This window comes from Indicator indicator, chromosome 22 (assembly GCF_027791375.1).
Source record: "Indicator indicator isolate 239-I01 chromosome 22, UM_Iind_1.1, whole genome shotgun sequence".
Taxonomy (NCBI): Eukaryota; Metazoa; Chordata; class Aves; order Piciformes; family Indicatoridae; genus Indicator; species Indicator indicator.
The window spans coordinates 4,647,938-4,666,327 of NC_072031.1; the positions used below are offsets into that span (position 1 = coordinate 4,647,938).

General features: G+C 38.9%; 1 protein-coding gene across 1 annotated transcript; it reads right to left on the minus strand.

Moving 5' to 3' along the window:
- Positions 1-1,868: 1,868 nt before the first annotated feature.
- ERCC4 (ERCC excision repair 4, endonuclease catalytic subunit) lies at positions 1,869-15,548 on the minus strand. Its single transcript, XM_054391252.1, has 11 exons — positions 15,375-15,548; positions 14,229-14,409; positions 11,838-12,033; positions 10,327-10,534; positions 9,178-9,358; positions 8,705-8,833; positions 8,025-8,135; positions 6,270-6,861; positions 4,443-4,535; positions 3,662-3,774; positions 1,869-2,602 (listed from the first exon to the last, which is right to left on the minus strand). Exons 1-11 carry the CDS (start codon positions 15,546-15,548, stop codon positions 1,869-1,871), a joined length of 2,712 nt encoding a protein of 903 aa, XP_054247227.1.
- Between the last annotated feature and the right edge of the window lie 2,842 nt (positions 15,549-18,390).

The following is an 18,390-nucleotide window of genomic DNA, read 5'->3' on the forward strand; positions in this document are numbered from 1 at the left end:
TAACATTTATATTTAGCAAGTATTATTTAATTTCATTATGTGACTTCGATCTACATGAAGCTACAACTTCAAAACCTTTTCATATAACCCTTCATTTTCCACGTTATACAAATACAAGCAAAAAACCACACACTGGCAAAGCCGAGATGCAATACATCTGAAAGAAACCAACCCACAGTTCCTCTAACATCTTAGTGATGCAAATGCACAAACAATATGGTTTTGAAGGTTGTTGAGCTCTCCTCAGGCTCCATAGTCCATGCATTCAGAACATTTTTACTCTGATTTTCTGTTCCCTTAGCACCAGTTTACAGGCATTCTCAACCCTGAACATTTCTGACCTTATTGCTTTGAATAAGCAAAGTTCTCATGGAATGACTTCTTACGTTAATGAAATAAATTAGAATGTAGGGTGATAGAAAGTCAAATATCTGGATTATAACCCCACACCAAAAATAAAAACATTCTGATATCAATAGAGGCAAAGGAGAGGAAAAAAAAAAAACAGCTTGTTATGGATGTATTTAATACTGAAATCTGCAGTTGCAGAAAATTCTCTTAAGAAACCTGTCACAGCTCAGTCCTAGACTACAAGTTAACAAATTCATAAGTCACACTTGGAAAACACAGGAAACATTAAACCTGAAAGTGCAGAGTGATTTCTACTGAACCTGAATTCATAAAATCATATTTTCTCTTTTAATAATGGAGATGGTATTTGATCTGTTGTGAGCATTAGAATCATATAAATACATATGTGCAAATCATTATAGATAAAGATTTTCTAAATAGCTAATGTAAATCCATTGCCACGTAATGACACAGGACCAACTCTTTTGGCAGTTTGTTACATACTTATATCAAAGTTTAGTGCAGAATGTAAGCAGTATACACATTCACAAACTATCGAAAGAAGAGTAACTTTTTTATGCTACACAGATATTTACTGAATGCAAGTGCAACAGGACAAAGACAGCAGATAATATTGGAAGAACCATCAACAATTTTTAAAAACTTCACTTAGAAAACTATCACATTTTAAGAGAGGAAATAGGCTCTGGTATAAAGAAATAGTCCCAAAGGTACACCTAATTTTATACTTTCAAGTGAATGAGGTTAAAGAGCTATCAAAACTGAATGAAAAAAAAAAATCTTCAAAGCATAAGTAAGGCACACTGAGAAGTTGTATTGGGCCACCAATGCACTTTGTACAATCTAGCAAGACAGAGCTGGAATGTCAAAAAAGAAAGGTAACTGCTAGTAAAGTAAGATAATACAAGGTAGAACATACCACACAATTGTAGTTTACTGTGATAAAGGCTTACTATGATGTTCTAAAATTCACCCTTGAGTCCAAGTCTTTTCTCTTAAACAAACTGCTGACAAAAGGCCATGATGTGCTTCAGACAGCTCCATCACTGTTGACTGAGAACTGGCAGTTTCCAGAGAGCAAGACAATTAATAAAAATGGCAAAAGAAAGTGATGTGTCATGAAGTACATCACACATACCAACCAAAACATCGTACAATTTTAGCTTTACTTTCCAAAGAACACACCTTTATTGGTTAGCTTTAGCAATTCTTACAGACTTGAACTTATGTGCTGGTTAATTTAGTTCATTCAGTGATATAATTTGTGAAAAAGCTGTGGAAAGACTAAAAATAATTTGCATTTCTCTATTAAAAACATTTCTTATTCCTCTTGAAACTTGTCTTCAGTAATAATTAACTCATGTTAAAAACTGATGGAACAGCATTAGCAAGAAACTGTTATCTTAGAGGGCATTTATTAAAAGTATTTCATGCACTTTGGCAAAGCATTGTGCACAAAAAGTTTATCTGTGCCCTGTGTTAAACACTCTCATCAATCACCTTTTGCTTTTTCCTTTAGCTACTGCCTCTCTGTAGGTCAGGTGAATAAAGTCAAAGAGTTGTGTAGCATTGGCAGCATTGCCCAAAATGTCGGTGAGCTCATCCTTTGACAGTGTCACTAGCTCTGCAATGCTTTTAACGTGGTTCATTAAGGCACGGCAGTTTTTTGCATTAATACCTGGCATTTTTAACAGAAAGTCCTGAGGACCAGGGTTATACTTGTCTGACTCTGGAAGAATTTCAGAATCTGCTGTGATGGCCATTGCTGTCTCTGCATCAGGTTGGGGATGGTTTTGTTTTAACTCTTCAAAGAGTTCAGCAGTAGCATGGGGAGAAGGACACCAAAGGATACGCAACTTTGGGAAATGGAGTGTAAGAAGGGTTAGTTTAGAAGTGATGTCATTACTGGAAATTTCCTGATGTAGAGAGCCTCGTGGAATCAACGAGAAAGGTTTGCTAGGATCAAATTCAATCAGGAGAATGGGTCGCTTATAGTAACGGGACATAGAAATGCATTGTGCGTACAGTCTTCCATTATTTAAGGAACCAATCAGATCACTGATACTTTTCCGCTCGACACAGACATCAGGAGTTAAAATATAATCTCCAACTTCCAAAGTGACAGGCTCAATGTCAATACCACGACGATGGATCAGTGATGGGAGCTCACTGCGGAATTCCCGCATATCCACTATTACAGTTTGCTGAACGTTCTTCTGCTCCTGGCCACCTGAAGAACAAAACAAACATAGTTAACCTAATGTTTATGACCTGGGGTGGAGTCTTCCTATGTGCTGTCAATGCTTCTGCAATGGATGGGCTTCACATTTCAAAATATATCTCAAATTAATCAATATGATGAATCCAGACTTGACTTAATTTCATTCTATACTGCAGATCATGGAGTATGCCCTGCAGTTGAATAGAACTATCATGCTACCTGCTATGACCTTTGTATATGTGACAATAAAATACATTAAACTCCAGTGGAAAATTGCTTAAATGCATCAGACAAATGTTCAAAAAGCTGCCTGCAAAACAAAATAATGAAGCTGATCCTTTTAATTTCCTGCTGTTTCCCACAAAAAATGGCATTTTACTGTAGGAGTTGTACTTTAGCCTCTATAGATTAGTAACGGGACACATGAAGGGAACATAGCATCAAGGCCACACAAGATGTAACAACTAAAACTCAAGAGCATACAGTAAAGGAGACCAGGATTACAAAAATGAGAGCAAAGCAAAACAGGGACAGAGCTGTAAAGATGAAGACATATAGGACAGAAGAAAGGAATGAAAACGTGATTAGAACTGTAACAACAACAACAAATCCTTTATTGCAAAGAAAGCAGACAAACCCCACAATCTGCAGTTGTTTACTCAAGCAACCTGTTTTGCCAAGATCAAAAGAAGCCCTCACCATGTACTAGCTCAAGAAAACACTGCCTTTGGCTATCTGTAGACTCCAGTTTTAATTTCACCTCCCTACGAGCAATACTAGACAGTCCTGTAACCAACAAGCTGCCTAGAATCAATCAAAATGGTATCTGTCTTAATGGTAAAATACTTCATTGTTGTATATCTTCTTTTCAAAGACAAACATAATAAATTGTCATTGCATGGAAAGAGGTAGGTGGAACAAGGTTGATAATGCTTGTTTACCACCAAGGGTACAGAGTCAATGTGCAGTGTGTCTAGGTCTCTGCTGCTCCAGACAGGACTCAAAGGCACTAGTGACAGGGCTCTCTCAAAGCTTAGAGCCGTAAGCTTCACTTCAGAAACTGCTCACCTGCTTTGCGTGTGTCTGTTGAAGCAGAGGCAGGTTTAGCATCTCTTATTAGATCTAAGTTTGTTTCATCTCTTCCTTCTCCTTCTTCAGGAATAACCATGCTGGCCTTCTCACTAAGAAACCACAAAGAAAGAAAAACTAAAGTGCAATTCGATGAGAAAAACAGATCAAACACTTTCGAATCTTACATCTGGCTGAGGGCTTTTATCTAGTTTAACAGGAATGCAATTTATTAAGTTTTCCAGAACGGTAGGCTAGATGCTACATTTTACTTTTCAACTTTTTAGCATCTGATTTTTTCAATTTGTAGAACTTCTCAGGAATAATGACTAGCAATAGCAATATAATCTGCTGAGAAGACACTGTCAGTAAAAATACTGTCTTGCACAATCTAACAAAATAAATTATTTTTGGGGAAAAAAAACAAGTCATAAAAGCCTTAGAAATATCTTACATTAAGTTTTACCTAGAGATAAAAACACATTTACAGAAGTGGAATTCATAGACAATAAGGGAAAACAATTGGTGCTGGTTAGCCTTTGAAATTTAACTTTACCTCCCTCCCCCAAGTTTAATAAATAAAGTATCAGATGCATTGAAAAGGAAGGTTTTGACTTTTCCTTTTTCTCTGTGTAATTTCTCTTAACATCTAAAAAGCAACTGAGTGAAAAGTTTATGTAAAGCTTTCACAAAGCTGAGAACTTCACTCTATTTAAAATGTAAGCATATAGATAAGTTACATGAGACATTAATAATGAAGATAGTCAACTACATTTGTTACCGAATTAGCTTTTCAAAGGCCTCCTTCTCTTTTCTCAGAGCTGTGAGGTAGCGCTGTTCTTCTGTGGAGCCACCATATATGAGGAAATAAACCCTGTGGGTTTGGAGGAAAGGGAACAGGGAACCAAACTAGGATCACAAAACTTCATATCAAGTAGAAACCACCCACAATCAATATTTAAGATTAGTATTAGTAAGTGTCTGACTAGTTAGTATTTGCCTCAAAAAAAGGCAAGTTAAAAAACACTCTCTTTTTCTGTAACAAGACATTCCGAAATCGGCAACAAAAATTACTCTATCCAGTGCTTTTTCTTTACCCACTGGCAGATACACTTACTGGAATTCTGGGATTCAGAGTGGACCAAGATTTCAGTCAGCCACTCAAAGAGACAAAGCGAGTGTAATGGAGAAGTTACTCTCAATGTTTTTAACATCTTCCCAGTAACATACGTAACAAACTAAAAAAATCTGCAGTCATTGTGGGCTAGGAAAAAAACATCATCTGAGATTTTTAAATGACATATTTGTTCAAGGAAATCATAGGATCTACAAAGAACAAGCTGTCATTTATATCACAGAGCTCAACACACCAACAAATTAAATAGTATTCTGCAAATAAGGAACATCTAAGAATTCATAATTACCTTAAAGAAGTAATTACCTATGGCTTTTCAGCACAGTAATTTTTTTCTCAGCATAATTTAATTCAGGTTCATTCTGACAGACTGATAGGATTTTATTTCTATTACTTTTTTTATGCAGGGCATCTCCTAACCCTTAATTGTGTGCCTGCATCTGATTTGCCTGCTCTGAAGCGTGGGAACATGATGCTGCTGGTAGATACAACACATGCTGATTAGGCAATTAAAAAAATTAATTGGACAAATAACCCAGTAATTATCCTCATGCAATAAACCTTATGAGTTCTTTCATTCATATCTGCACTAGAGTCCTTACCTGGGTATCAGGTACAGACACATATACTGCCAAAGTGATTTCCATTTTCGCTGCATATATACAAATCTTTGACTGGAAAATTACAACTGCTCTGTTAAATTTATGCAAATAATTTTCATGAGGGGACTGAAGTAGAAAGCAAAATTCAAAGGGCAGTAATTTCATATGCCAAAAGATTTTGTTTCAACTGTAGCTAGTAAAGTGTTTATTCTAAGACTTAAGAGACTGCCCTAAGTTATTTTCAGAGGTAGAGGCGTAACTAGGGTACATTTTATTCAAGAAATGCTGTATCAGGCAGCCACATAAATGGAAGATAATGCAAAAAGAGTATATTAACATTTTTCTGTATTTATAATTACTCCTATAACATCTATTCATAGAAGTGAGTTTTTGAAAATTACAAGTGTGTCAAATGTATCAAGTACACAACATGTAAATCTGTCATTTTCTTTCTTGTGTTTTCTTTTGCTTCTTTTTCTGTTACAGTTTCTGAATTACTATCTTCAGCATGACCTGACATCAGGAAATGGGAAAGTTAATTAAATTTAAAATGATGAAGCTTATTTAGTAAAAATTTTACCTATAGGGATGGTTTAAAACGAGACTACAGCTCCTAAAAATGGACCTATTAATACTAAGATTATCTAAGCAGAGGCCTTGTAGAAAGTGAAATGATCTTCCCCCACCTCTCCAGGTATGTCTCTGCTGTTAAGGGACTTAATTCCTGCTGGGAGGTAATTATCACTTGGCTACCTCAGACATTATGCTTTTGTTTAAAATTAAGAGGGCTAAACAGGAATTAAAAAGTAGCCAAAGAAAACCAGATGCATGTTCTGCCTTGACTAAAATTACCCTGACCAAATCAACTTGCCTCAAAGGCTTCCCAGGCCTGCTTGCCTTGTAGATTTCCAGCTGCCGAACAAAAGTTAGTTCTGCATCATATAACACAACATATCTAGGTTCTACTTCATGCAGGACCCGAGTGAGCGCATAGGGATCACTGCACCCCTGCAATGGATGAATAATTGTGAGCGGGTTCTTGAAAATCCCATAGTAACAGTCTGAGGACAAGTTCACATGGAAATCTTCAGGAATGGTCTCTTCCGCACTGCTTTCTTGGCTATTGCTTAATTCTTTGTTATCTTCCACCTCTAAATCCTCTTTCTTTTCCTCCTCGGTTTTCCCTATCATTTCAGTTATAGTCCGGTCTTGCTGCTTCTTGTATTTAGTTTGCTTTGAAGAAGCTGTGAGTTTGGCTTTTTTGATTTGAGGCCCTGTGTCTGGTCTGGCATGTCCTTTCGACTTGACAGCTTTTCTGTCCTTAATCCATACTTCTGCAGCTTTCTCATCCTTTCCAAAGGTTTTATTATACAGTCTTGTTAAAAAAGCTTCTGCTCCAGCAATAATACACTCCCTGAGCTGTGCACAAGCTCGGTCATCACTGGCACAAATAAGCACTTGCCCTGCAGTCAAGAAATAACATCATGTTTACAATCTGTTATGCTGTACTTCTTATTCAGTTACAAGACATCTCTTGAGCAAAGTGTTCTTAATACTAGAAGCATGCCTGCCAAATGCTTTCATATTTGCTTGTCATAGTTGCTCTGGACTTTCGGGGAGTCTAAATTGCATGATGTTTTGTACCAAAGAAGGTTAGAGAAGGTTAATGCAAGTTCAGCATTCCTTATTCTTACACCATCTACATTAGTGAGCTTTTCCTTTTGGCCATCTGAAATGAGGCAGATTTAGCACATTATGAAACATACTAGGAAAACTACTGGGTTTTTCTTGAAATGTGAAATAAGAGAGAAATTAATGTAGAGCATTCTAATTTTCAGCATTTGTTAGCTGTGTTAGAGAGTCTTAAAAAAATACGTTTCACACAGTATTATTGACATTTGTGGGCCTTGAATAGCAATTCTCCACAGCTGACTCAGATAAACTCCTACAACACTAGGTGAGAGAGCCAGTTCTTACCCAGTCAGAACACTGTAGGTGGGAGAAAAGAGTACTTTTTTACCATTACTATTTCCTAAAATAAAACTTGGCAAAATTTAAGGGGATGAAAAGTGCTAAAACAGGAAAGGCAGCAAAAACAGTTAGATAGAAACACACTTGCCTTCTACTCTCTACCCCATTTAGGTGTATCTCCTGGAGAAGCAAAGCTTTCAGGTGCACAAGAATGTGTGAGATGGAAACAGCATAAGACAGAACTCCTGTCTTTTTTAAACCTGCACTTGAGCAATGATTGGATGGTGCCTTGATTAAAAATTTCCACATTAGTAATTTTATTGGTTTTGAGACCAAATTATCAGTACAATATCGAAATCTAAGTCAAAATGTGTTTTCACTAGATGTTCTTTCATGAACCGTATTGCACAGTAATCAGCAGCATTTGTCTTTTAGAGCAAGAACAAAGCAAGAGCTTATGTAAAACTATTTTGTTTTTTCATAGTTGATGTACATGTATGCAAACTTGTGTTAAGTCCACAAATTAAACTTAAAACTAGGTCTTTAATAAAACTTCAGTCTCTACTACAGTAAAGAGTTAGGTTCCTTCTCTCAAAAGTCAAGTAGTAATAACTAGCTGCACTCTGAAAATTGACATCACTTAGAATTCTCTCACCTGGACCACCAAGGTCTTCACTGTTGTTATTCTCATTTTCAATCTCTTTCAGTACTTCTCTCAAAGCTTCCCATTTTGGATTACTTTCTAGAACCAGTTCCCTTTTCAGTTCTGAAACAAAGTGAGATTGAATATAGCAGCTCTTACAGCCAAAATATCCTTCAGAACTTTAAATTAGTTGTTAAATGTCAATAGCATGATGGTTGTTGGCAAATAGAATATTCAACAGCCTACATAGGCAGCTTGCTATGTTAATGGGCTGGAGAGGAGAGCAGTCTTACAGAAAACATTTTTAAAGGGAGATAAGTGCTTTAGTGAAGCAAAAAGTTAAAATGTTAACTCATACTTCAATTCTCAAACTCCTGAATATATATAGTTTTAATAAAAGCAATGGTACCCTCCTACTTGCTCACATAAAATCATAAAGATCTAACTAAACATCAATGTAATTCAAGAACAATTCCATAAAAACTCTCCCAATGAACAGCTGAGCAAGCTTAGAAGAACCCCTTACTTCATGACTCTGTTCCACGGTGTTTATTATATGCTTGTTGAACTAGATTATGTCTCGACTTATCCCAGCTAACAGATCACATAGGGAACCACATCACAAGTAATAATATGCAGAGCATTTGAAATCGTGTGACACTCTCAGACTTAAAATTAGGAATGGTTGGTACCATTTTCCTTCTTTACATTGCTTTTTTCAGAGACTTTGCCTTTCTGATTTGGTTTCTCCTCTGCAATGCGATAAACTCTAGCTCGAGCATTTACAAACATTGAAGTACTGGAGTCGAGAAACAGCCAACCTAAAGAGAACAAGAAAGCAGTAGTAGATTGACATTTGCAATGTACATGTGTTTCAACCCTTTCCAGTACAAGCCCCAGTCCTCTGCTCTGGAATACCTGTGCTACCTGCTTCCTATGTAATTACTAACTTGGTAAAAGACAGAAATGTGATGCAAATCACATGCTGTTAAGTAACAGCAGTTAAGTGGGAAGATGAAAGCATTATCTGTCAATAAAAACCTACGTCCTTATGGCTGGTTATATAATACCTAATTAGATACCTTCATATGTTTGGGAATGTTAATTAAAAATATAAACATTTCACTGTTTCATGCATTAACTTGTATGGTTACTCAGTGTTTACCTGAATTCTCACCAAAAGCTTTTTCACTTGCTTTCAGTGACTCCAGAAGATTAAGGAAAGTGACGCAATCATACTGAGTTAGATACAGCAGCAAAGTACGTAGTATCTTCAAATCCTGGACCAAAGATTTCGTCTTAGCTCCAAGTTGATGCCAGAGAGGATCTAAATAGTGACGTATTGTCTAGAAATACAATTTGGAAAGTTCAAGATATCAAATCTATAGTATGCTAAATCTATAGTATACTAACCAAGATAAGAATGCATGTTTCCCTCCCCCCCTCCCCCTTTTACAGGAAATGCTTGATAAGTAATTATTTTTTTACTAAGTTAGCATAATTTAGATGCCTTTCAGTGTGCTTTCAGTATATGGTTTCCTTTCCATATAATAACAAAATACTGGTAAAATTAAAAAGCAAACCCTTACTTTACTGGTAATAGCCTGTGCCTTTAGTATCTAGCATCCTTTACTTAGGTAAGGTAAAAACCATTATAACGTAATTTGATTTTCAAAATAAGATGAGTACCATGCAAATATGCAACCTATAGCATGTAAGGAAAGAAAACCCTCCAAGTATTTAAAGTACAGAAAGCCCCACACCAAGATGAAATCGCAGGTAAGAAGTAAGCATGTTTCACTATCGTGGCTGAAGCTTAAGACTACTCTGCATGTACGTAAAACATTGCAAATCTGCCAGAAAAAAAACACTGCACACATAATTAATGGCATTTATAATGACTAAAAGATACAGCATATTACGTAATATATACAGTGCTTCTCCTAACAGAGGAAAGAAAAATATAAGCAGGAAATTCAAGAGGAAATAACAGGGTGTCTGTCCGTGTGTGTAAAGAACTACATACTTATATCTAAAGTCTTCTGTGCTGAAATTGCAACCACCTTCATCACCATAGTATACTAATCATGAATCAAAATGTTCTTACTGTAGACTTTGGAAATGAAGGAGGAACAAACTGTAATATCACCTTTTTAGATGGATAATTTGTCTCCTTGTGCCAGTAATAACCATGTCATAGGAGAATGCTCAGATGCTGCTGGTTATTTATTTTACAAATAATATTTTAGTTTGCATTGAAGACAGTTTGATACACCTCTTTAGTTAGACACAGGAAAACAATCAAAATGGTTACCTTGTCAAAAGGTTTACCAATAGCATTTTCTAAAGATAGGTCTTCTACTTCAAGGGTTGGATTATAACGTTTGAGTTCTCTCAGACATGCGTTCAAAATGTCCAGGATCGATGTCTGGATAGCAAGCATGGCAGGGGTCATTGACACGTGGATTTCCACCACTTCAGGTTTATGCTTCTCTAAAAATGAGTTCACTGCTATATGAAATCTAAGAGGAAAACAGCTGATTAAGATTTACATGGATGGTTTGCTTGACCTACAATTATTCAAAGTTTGTATAAACTATAACAGCAATTGTTTTCAATGTAAAGAAGTGAATTGCAAAATACACGTTTTTACAGATGTGAAGATTGCAATCTCATGGACAGCTCAGAAAACCTTCAATTCCATGATTATGACTTATTCTAGTCTAGTCATGTGAGTCATTCTGGGGCTGCTGAATGATCCATGGAAAATTACTGCACTAGATTCTATATCATCATTACATATAGCAAATACTAAAATAAACAAACAAAAAAGTCTCAAGGGAGAAACTGGAATGAGTTGATAAATCCTTTGGAATCACATGGGTCCACTGGCAGATTTGTGATGCTTATAGCTTCTGATTATGAGCAGCAGATCCTTGTTGGACACCACCCTTATGGCCTGCACAGCTGTACAGGTACCTAGATGCTAGGTGATTATTATTAATAGAATGAGGCTCAGAGAATGCTGTCTGCTGACCTGAAACTCAATGGGTGCCTCCCCTACTGCCTGCTGCACCCCCAGGTGTTTTCATGGTTCAGAAGCCAAGAAACAAAACAGAGAGAGCTTTTATTCAACCTTTCCTATCCTAGTTATGTCCATTTCTACTTTTTTATGATACTGAAAGAAAGACTGTTAAAGCATTTACAACACAGAGTAATGGCACATTCAGGTGGCATTAAACATGTTCTAGACTGGACTAAAGGAACAAATGATCAAGAGCACTGGACGGGTGATCAGCTTGTGTCCAGTTCCACTTGTGGCTCTGCTCCTGAAAGACTTAATGCACATCACAAACTTGGCACTTCGGTTTCTGTCAGCCATTAAGAAATATTCTTCATGCACAACTGAAAAAAAAAATCTGACATGTAGGAAGGGATCCATGGAGCCTCATCACAGGTTTGTTGGAAACAAACACCTCCATAAATGGCAGAGCTGTTACTTCATGGTTTAAATAATCTGCTTCATAAGTGAAGATTTTCTTAAGCTATTAAGAATGTCACTTTCTGCTGTGATTTCTATTGGCTAACAGTTCATCTATACCATAAGGTTCATCACCCAATAGATTTAATTTGGGTCTATTTTTAGAAAATTTAGAATCTTTCAGACCACTTCTGTCAAAAGTTGAATGAAATTTGTTCTGGAACACAAGACAGAACACAAATCAGCAGCATGACTGCATACACCTCATTGTCTTAGGAACTCACTGTAAAATCCTCATCTTTTTTTGAAGTTTAACTCTCCAATGAAGTAAAGAGGTACCTTACCTTGGCCACAGATAAAGTTTCCTGACAAAAAGATTTCTCATCACTCTTTCCACGTGGCAAAAGCCGGTGTTAAATGCAACCGCATTATCTGTAAAAGCTTTAATGAAGCCTTGCTTGTTCTTCTGGCGATAAAGTCGTAAGATAAATGCTTCCTGACAGGACTCAATGATTCTGTGCGCTTTGTACACTAAAATGCCTGGCAAAATAAAAGGTTTTCAAGTCAAAAAGTAAAGGAAGGTCCAATTTTGTGTAAGTTTTGCCTCAAAACTGTCTTAAATGTTTTTTCTTAAATGAAATACAGTAGGAATGCAAATCTTATAAAGTGACAGTTGAACAAACTTCTAGGAATTCTAACTAAGAGTTTCCTCACTTACAGTATCATGGAATTCTTTACTTCCAAGGCAAAATTTGAACTCTAGCCTGTTAAAAGGAGTAAACGTGAATGCCAGACTAACACACTACTACAACAAACCAAGTTTGCTATCTTCAAGACTGCAATATTTTAACTATTTTGTAGAGAGAAATTCTAGAATTACAGACTTGTCAAGTATGGTTCACTGGCAGCAGTTCAAGTGTTTACAAAATGAAAGAATTTCTGAAAACATTTGTTTTGCTTTTCTACCCCTTCTGATATTCACATTCACACCTGAGGACAAAAGGTACCATCACAAATTTTCTTCCTGTGGGTATATTAGGCAAAAGAGATTTATTGTGTACATTTCAGTACAGAGAAGTAAAACAATGCTTGAACTATATTAAGCATTTGAGGCAAATACTTCTGGGATTAACTCTTGACTCAGCCAAGACCTGTTATTTTCTCTCACATTTAATTGTGTTAAAAGACCTATTTTTCCACTTTGCCCCTACTGCAGGGAGTCCTACATGGTATTTTTATTTGTTCACAGCTTCCAGAAGAATAATAAATGCCTTTCTAAAATGGAAGCAAAGGATATCAAACATTACAGGTTTTACCTTGTACCTACACATAAGCTGACAAACTTACAGCACATTTGATTTCTATAACAAGTTTCTTCAGCTCAGCACCCAGCCATTGATTTTAATATGCCTTTGCTTTGTAAATGAAAAAGCATCTAAAGAAAAAGACTTCCTGCTAGCCACTCATGTTCACTCATGTCCTGCTAGCTGCTAGCCACTCAAGTCATGGAATAACCCAGTAAGGTATTTTTGTCCAGACATTCTTACGTCTCTCCTGTGAAGCAAATTTTTCAGGACTAAATAATGATTGTACTAATTTCTGAATACCTTTCCATGCTGTCAAGGTGTGACTCTGAAAAGACATCACAGGAGATGTACTTACTGTGTTGCCTTCCTACTTCTAGTCAATACTTCTCTGCCTGTGAAATGAGTTCATCCTGCTGTGTAAGCCTTAGTAGAAACAACTTGCCACTGTCTACTACACCAACGTGCATCAGTTTCACTCTGCTATTAACTACATAATTTCTACTCTGCCAAAACCACCAGGAATAATTTTTCACTGCAGTCATAATTGCTTACTTTCATTTAGCTTGAGTTCATCAGATGTCAATGCACATGTGACTGCACTGATTTTATAAACATTTGAAACACCTGGAATCACATTACTGATTTTTTGCTATGCTTAACTCCTCGAGAAACACAAGTTTTTGCTGGTTTTGTAAAATCCCACACACACTACACGTTTCTGACAGAACCATGCGTTCCCCGAGTTTTAGATGAAACAGGGAGTCGACCCAAGCTGCTGTCACGCTGACCTCTAGTGGCAATGCAAAAGCTGTGACAGCTCTGTGTCATTGAAGGACAGGATTATCATATATAATGATAGTAACGGCATTACTTTGTAATGCTCGTGCTTAGGTTTTGTCCAAGTTGTATCAAGACCAAGATTAGTAAGGCATGAGTAATTTTTTTAATGCAAAAATAGGCAGTGTGTATAGTTGAAAAAACAAATCTAAAATCAGTTTTAAACCATTTAATCTTAGACCAGTGTCCCATAAACCACAGGACACTATTTCACCAAGTGCAGTCAATTACTCTTCTTTGGAAGTCAGTCTGAATTTTATGTTTCTTATGTCAACAGCATTATTTAACCGCTGATTTCTTCTTCAGCTGCTGATTGATAGCAGTAAGCCATACAAATGGCTTGATCCAGTATCTAAAAGTAATGTGGATGCTTTCAAATTGTATGATTAACTAAAGTGAGTAAGTTTGGAGCAAAGAAAACCATTTGAAAAAGAGAAAGAAGTACCTATTTGCTCCTTTTACTTCAATCTTTGTGGAACAAAAGGAATAATTCTTCAGTCTCAGTACCTCTTAGGAGGATTCTTCATACAGGGTTAAGCTTTATGTATTTTCAAACAGAACAGTCTTACCTTTATTTCATCAAATCCTTACCCGTAATGAGGTTTGCAGGAATTCTGTCAGTAAGGAAATCCACTACAAGGATTCGACTTGTTGCAAAGATGACTCCTCCTTGCGTGTAAAATTCATATCGAGTATTATTTGTAATTTCATTGGTAACACGCCGAGGAAGATGAACAACTCCATCTGACCTCAGCTGATCGATAAAATACTCCTAAACCAAATGGAATAAAAACACAAGACATGATGGTAATTGATGAAATGGATGCAAAACCCCCCAAACTTAATTTTGAGGATTTCTCCAAACCAGATCGGAAGCATAGTACCACACGCTACCTACGGAAGCCAGAGTCATCATGTTTTTTTTCTTCTTAGGTGTAATTTGCTCAGTTTCAAACTCATCTAAAAATCTACGTATTTTCAGCAGTAGCTAGACTTAGGCAAATATGAGCAAACAACACTCAAAATAACTTATCTTTTAATAGCTCTTTTAGAAAAAAAAGTGATTTTAATACTGACTTCAGAACAGAGACTTGGAAAGAGATTGTCTTTTAAGTCCACTCCCTTATCCAGGGCAACTACAGTAAGTAGGTCATACACATGAAGCTTAACAGTTGTGATATTCATTCACCCGTGGTCACTACAAAAAAAACCCTAGAACATCACCATCCTGTCGGTGGGAAATCTCCCTAGTTTGAAAAAAAACGGAGGCATTTTTGTACAGGTAGGGGCAAATCTACCAAAACTTTCACCCCCTTCTGCTCATTGGCTTCTAACAGTTTTCTGCTACTTCAAAGTTATGTACACAAGCATATTTTATCTCATTATTGTTATTAGGATTCCATCGTGTTGCACGAGTAGAAATTCGGTCCATGATGTGATCCTGAGCGCGTCTGGTCTGAGAAAATTGTCCCCAGGGAGTGCAGAGGCCAAGGCACAGCGCCCAGGCACCCGCTCCGCGCTGCCGCCATCCGCCTGCCGTCAACCCGAGCCCCCACAGCCAGCCGTCCCGCTGAGCCCCTCTGCTCAGGAGGAGAGGGCAGCAACCTCCTTCCCTTGGCCCAGACAAGGAGAGGGCTGCCGGTCGTCCCCGGGCTGCGCCCGCTAGATGAATCGAGGACGCCGGTGCGAGAAAAGGGCGGGGCAGGGGTGCCGCTGGCTGACAGGGGCTGCCCTCACCTCCTCGGCAGGGCTGGTGTTCAGCACCAGCACCAGGCTGGCAGGCTCGCAGTACAGCCGGAGGAAGCGCAGCAATAAGCGGTCAACGCCGAGCCCGCGGGCGCAGATGACCAGCCCGTCCTGGTGGAACAGGTCCAGAAAGATCTGGCTCTCATGCTCCAGCAGCACCGCCATGGCCTCCCTGCCGGTAAAGTGGCGCATGCGCGCCAGCCGCCGGCCGCTGCAGTGCCCCCTGCCGGCCTCGGATGTGCGGTCCTCCAATGCCTCGCGCGGCCTCCTTTCCCGCCTCGAGCTCGAGGTGCCTCAGGCGAAGCTCCGGCGGGCGGTGGCGGCCGGGCAAGATCGCAGAACCGCTGGCCTGAAGATGGAGATGGCGAAGAGACTTATCTGCGCTGCAAGAATCCCACAGGTGCTCGTACTGAGGTGAGCTATTGCTACTAAATTTGACATTTGCATTAAAACTTATTTTACACCATAAAAGTGCCGGAAAATCATCATTTTTACTTGGACAGCATTTCGTTTGGGGGGCCTGCAGGTCAATTTACTGACTAAAGCAAAAACTTACACAATACCGAGAAGGCTGAGGTGCTCATCAACGACTTTGCCTAAGTGTTCACAGAATCCCAGAATGTTAGGGGCTGGAAGGGACCTTGAAAGATGATCTAGTCCAATGCCCCTGCCAGAGCACTCCAGATGCATCCCTTCTAAGAATGCATCCAGATGGGTTTTGAGTATTTCTAGAGAGGGAGACTCAACAACCCCCCTGAGCAGCCTTTTCACTGGCAAGGGCTCTAGCTGTTCTGCCCAAGTTCCAGAAAACACAGGTGGGCAGTGGCAAAAGGAAGGTCTGCCCACAGTAAGCACAGATCAGGTTCCAGACTATCTAGTGAACCTGAGGATGCACAAGTGCATGGGGCCCAATTAGATCCTCCCACAGGTCCTGAGGGAACTGGCAGATGAAGTCACCAAACCACTGTCCATCATATTTGAAAAGGCTTGGCAATCTGATGAAGTCCCTGCTGACTGGAAAAAGGGAAACATAACCCCTGTCTTCAAAAAGGGAAAAGGGGAAGACCCTGGAAACTATAGGCCAGTCAGTCTTGCCTCCATGCCTGGCAAGGTCATGGAGCAGATTCTCCTGAAGGCTTTGCTAAGGCATGCAGAAAATGAAGAAGAGGTGATTGGTGTTAATCATCATAGCTTCACCAAGGGCAAATTATGCCCCATGAACTTGGTGGCTTTCTATGATGGAGTTACAGCATCAGTGGGAGGGGGGAAGAGCAAAGGAAGGGCAACTGATATCATCTTCCTGGACTTAATGTAATAAGTGTTTGATACTGTCCTACATGACATCCTGGTCACCAAATTGGAAAAGTATGGACTTGAGGGGTGGACCACTCGCTGGATGGCAGCACTCAGTTGCTATCAGTGGCTCAATGTCCAAATGGAGAACAGTGACAAGTGGTGTCCCTTAGGGGTCAGTACCGGGACCTGTGCTATTTACACCCTCGTCAGTGTAATGGACGGTGGGATTGAGGCACCCTCAGCAAGGTTATGGATGATACCAAGCTGTGTGATCTGGCTGACACACTGGAGGGAAGGGATGCCATTCAGAGGGACTTGGACAGGCTTGAGAGATGAGCCTAAGCCAGTCTCATGAAGTTCAACAAGGCCAAGTGCAACGTCCTACACCTGTGTCAGGGAAATCCCAAGCACAAGTGTGGTGAGGAGTGGCTCAAGAGCAGTCTCAAGGAGAAGGACTTGGGGGTGTCAGTTGAAAAAGTCAATGTGAGCCAGCAATGTGCACTTGAAGGCCAGAAGGCAACTGTGTGCTGGGCTGTATCAAAAGAAGTGTGACCAGCAGAACAATGGAGGTGATTCTCCCCCTCTACTCTGCTCTTGTGAGCTCCCACCTGGGTTTCTGTGTCTGGTTCTGGTGCCTCCAGCATAAGAGGGATGTGCAGCTACTGGAGTGGGTCTAGAGGAGGCCACAAAGATGATCGGGGGCTGGAGCATGTCCCTTATGGGGACAGGCTGAAAGAGTTGGGGCTGTTCATCCTGGAGAAAACAAATCTTTAGGGAGGCCTTCCAGTATCTGAAGGAGGCCTGCAAGAACGCCATAAAGGGACTTTTTACAAGGGCTTGTAGTGATAGGATGAGAGCTTTAAGCCTGAGAAGGGTAGATTTAGACTGGATATTAGGAAGAAATTCTTTCCAGTGAGGGTGGCAAGACAGTGGAACAGATTACTCAGGAAGGTTGTGGATGCTCCCTCCCTGGAGGTCTTCAGGGCCAGGCTGGATGAGGCCTTGAGCAATGTGGTCTAGTGGAAGGTACCCCTGCCCATGGTAGGGGCGTTGGAACTAGATGATCTTTAAGGTCCCCTCCAAACTAAGGAGGGAATTCTGTGAATTCTGTGAATCTATGAATAACATGACAACATTTATTTTTGGTTTGAATACATTATGAAAAGCTGTAGTCCAATAAGGCTACTTCTATGAAGAATTACTCTATAGAAATGGCCAGCCTAAATTCTATGGACGCTTAGGTCAAACCAGCCTTGGCCTATTGTTTCCCACATGAATTAGGAATAACACATTTTCTAATGGTCCAAATAAAATATTTCAGGTCTCTCTCTAGTCTGATTTTATTTTGTACTATCTATATTTTTATATTTTTCAAATTTGGCTAATTAATTTATAGTATTATAAAATGCGAAGTGTGCTTCTTGTGCTTTTATATTCATTACCAGTAGAGGGCTGTCAGCTGTTACCTTAAAAGAGCAGAATTAGGGCCTAAACCTTGCAATTAATTTTTCTGTATTTTTTTCTTTACAAAACAGTAGAGTAATATATAAAATGTCAGATACACATATGTAAGTAATAAGCATTTTGAGTAACTTCAGGAGTTTAATTCCATGTAAAATCAGAAACAAACACAAATTATGGTCTGCTTTTAAACTGGTATGAGATGGTCAGTAGAACCTCCCCAGAAAGACATTTACTTGCATGTTTTAAA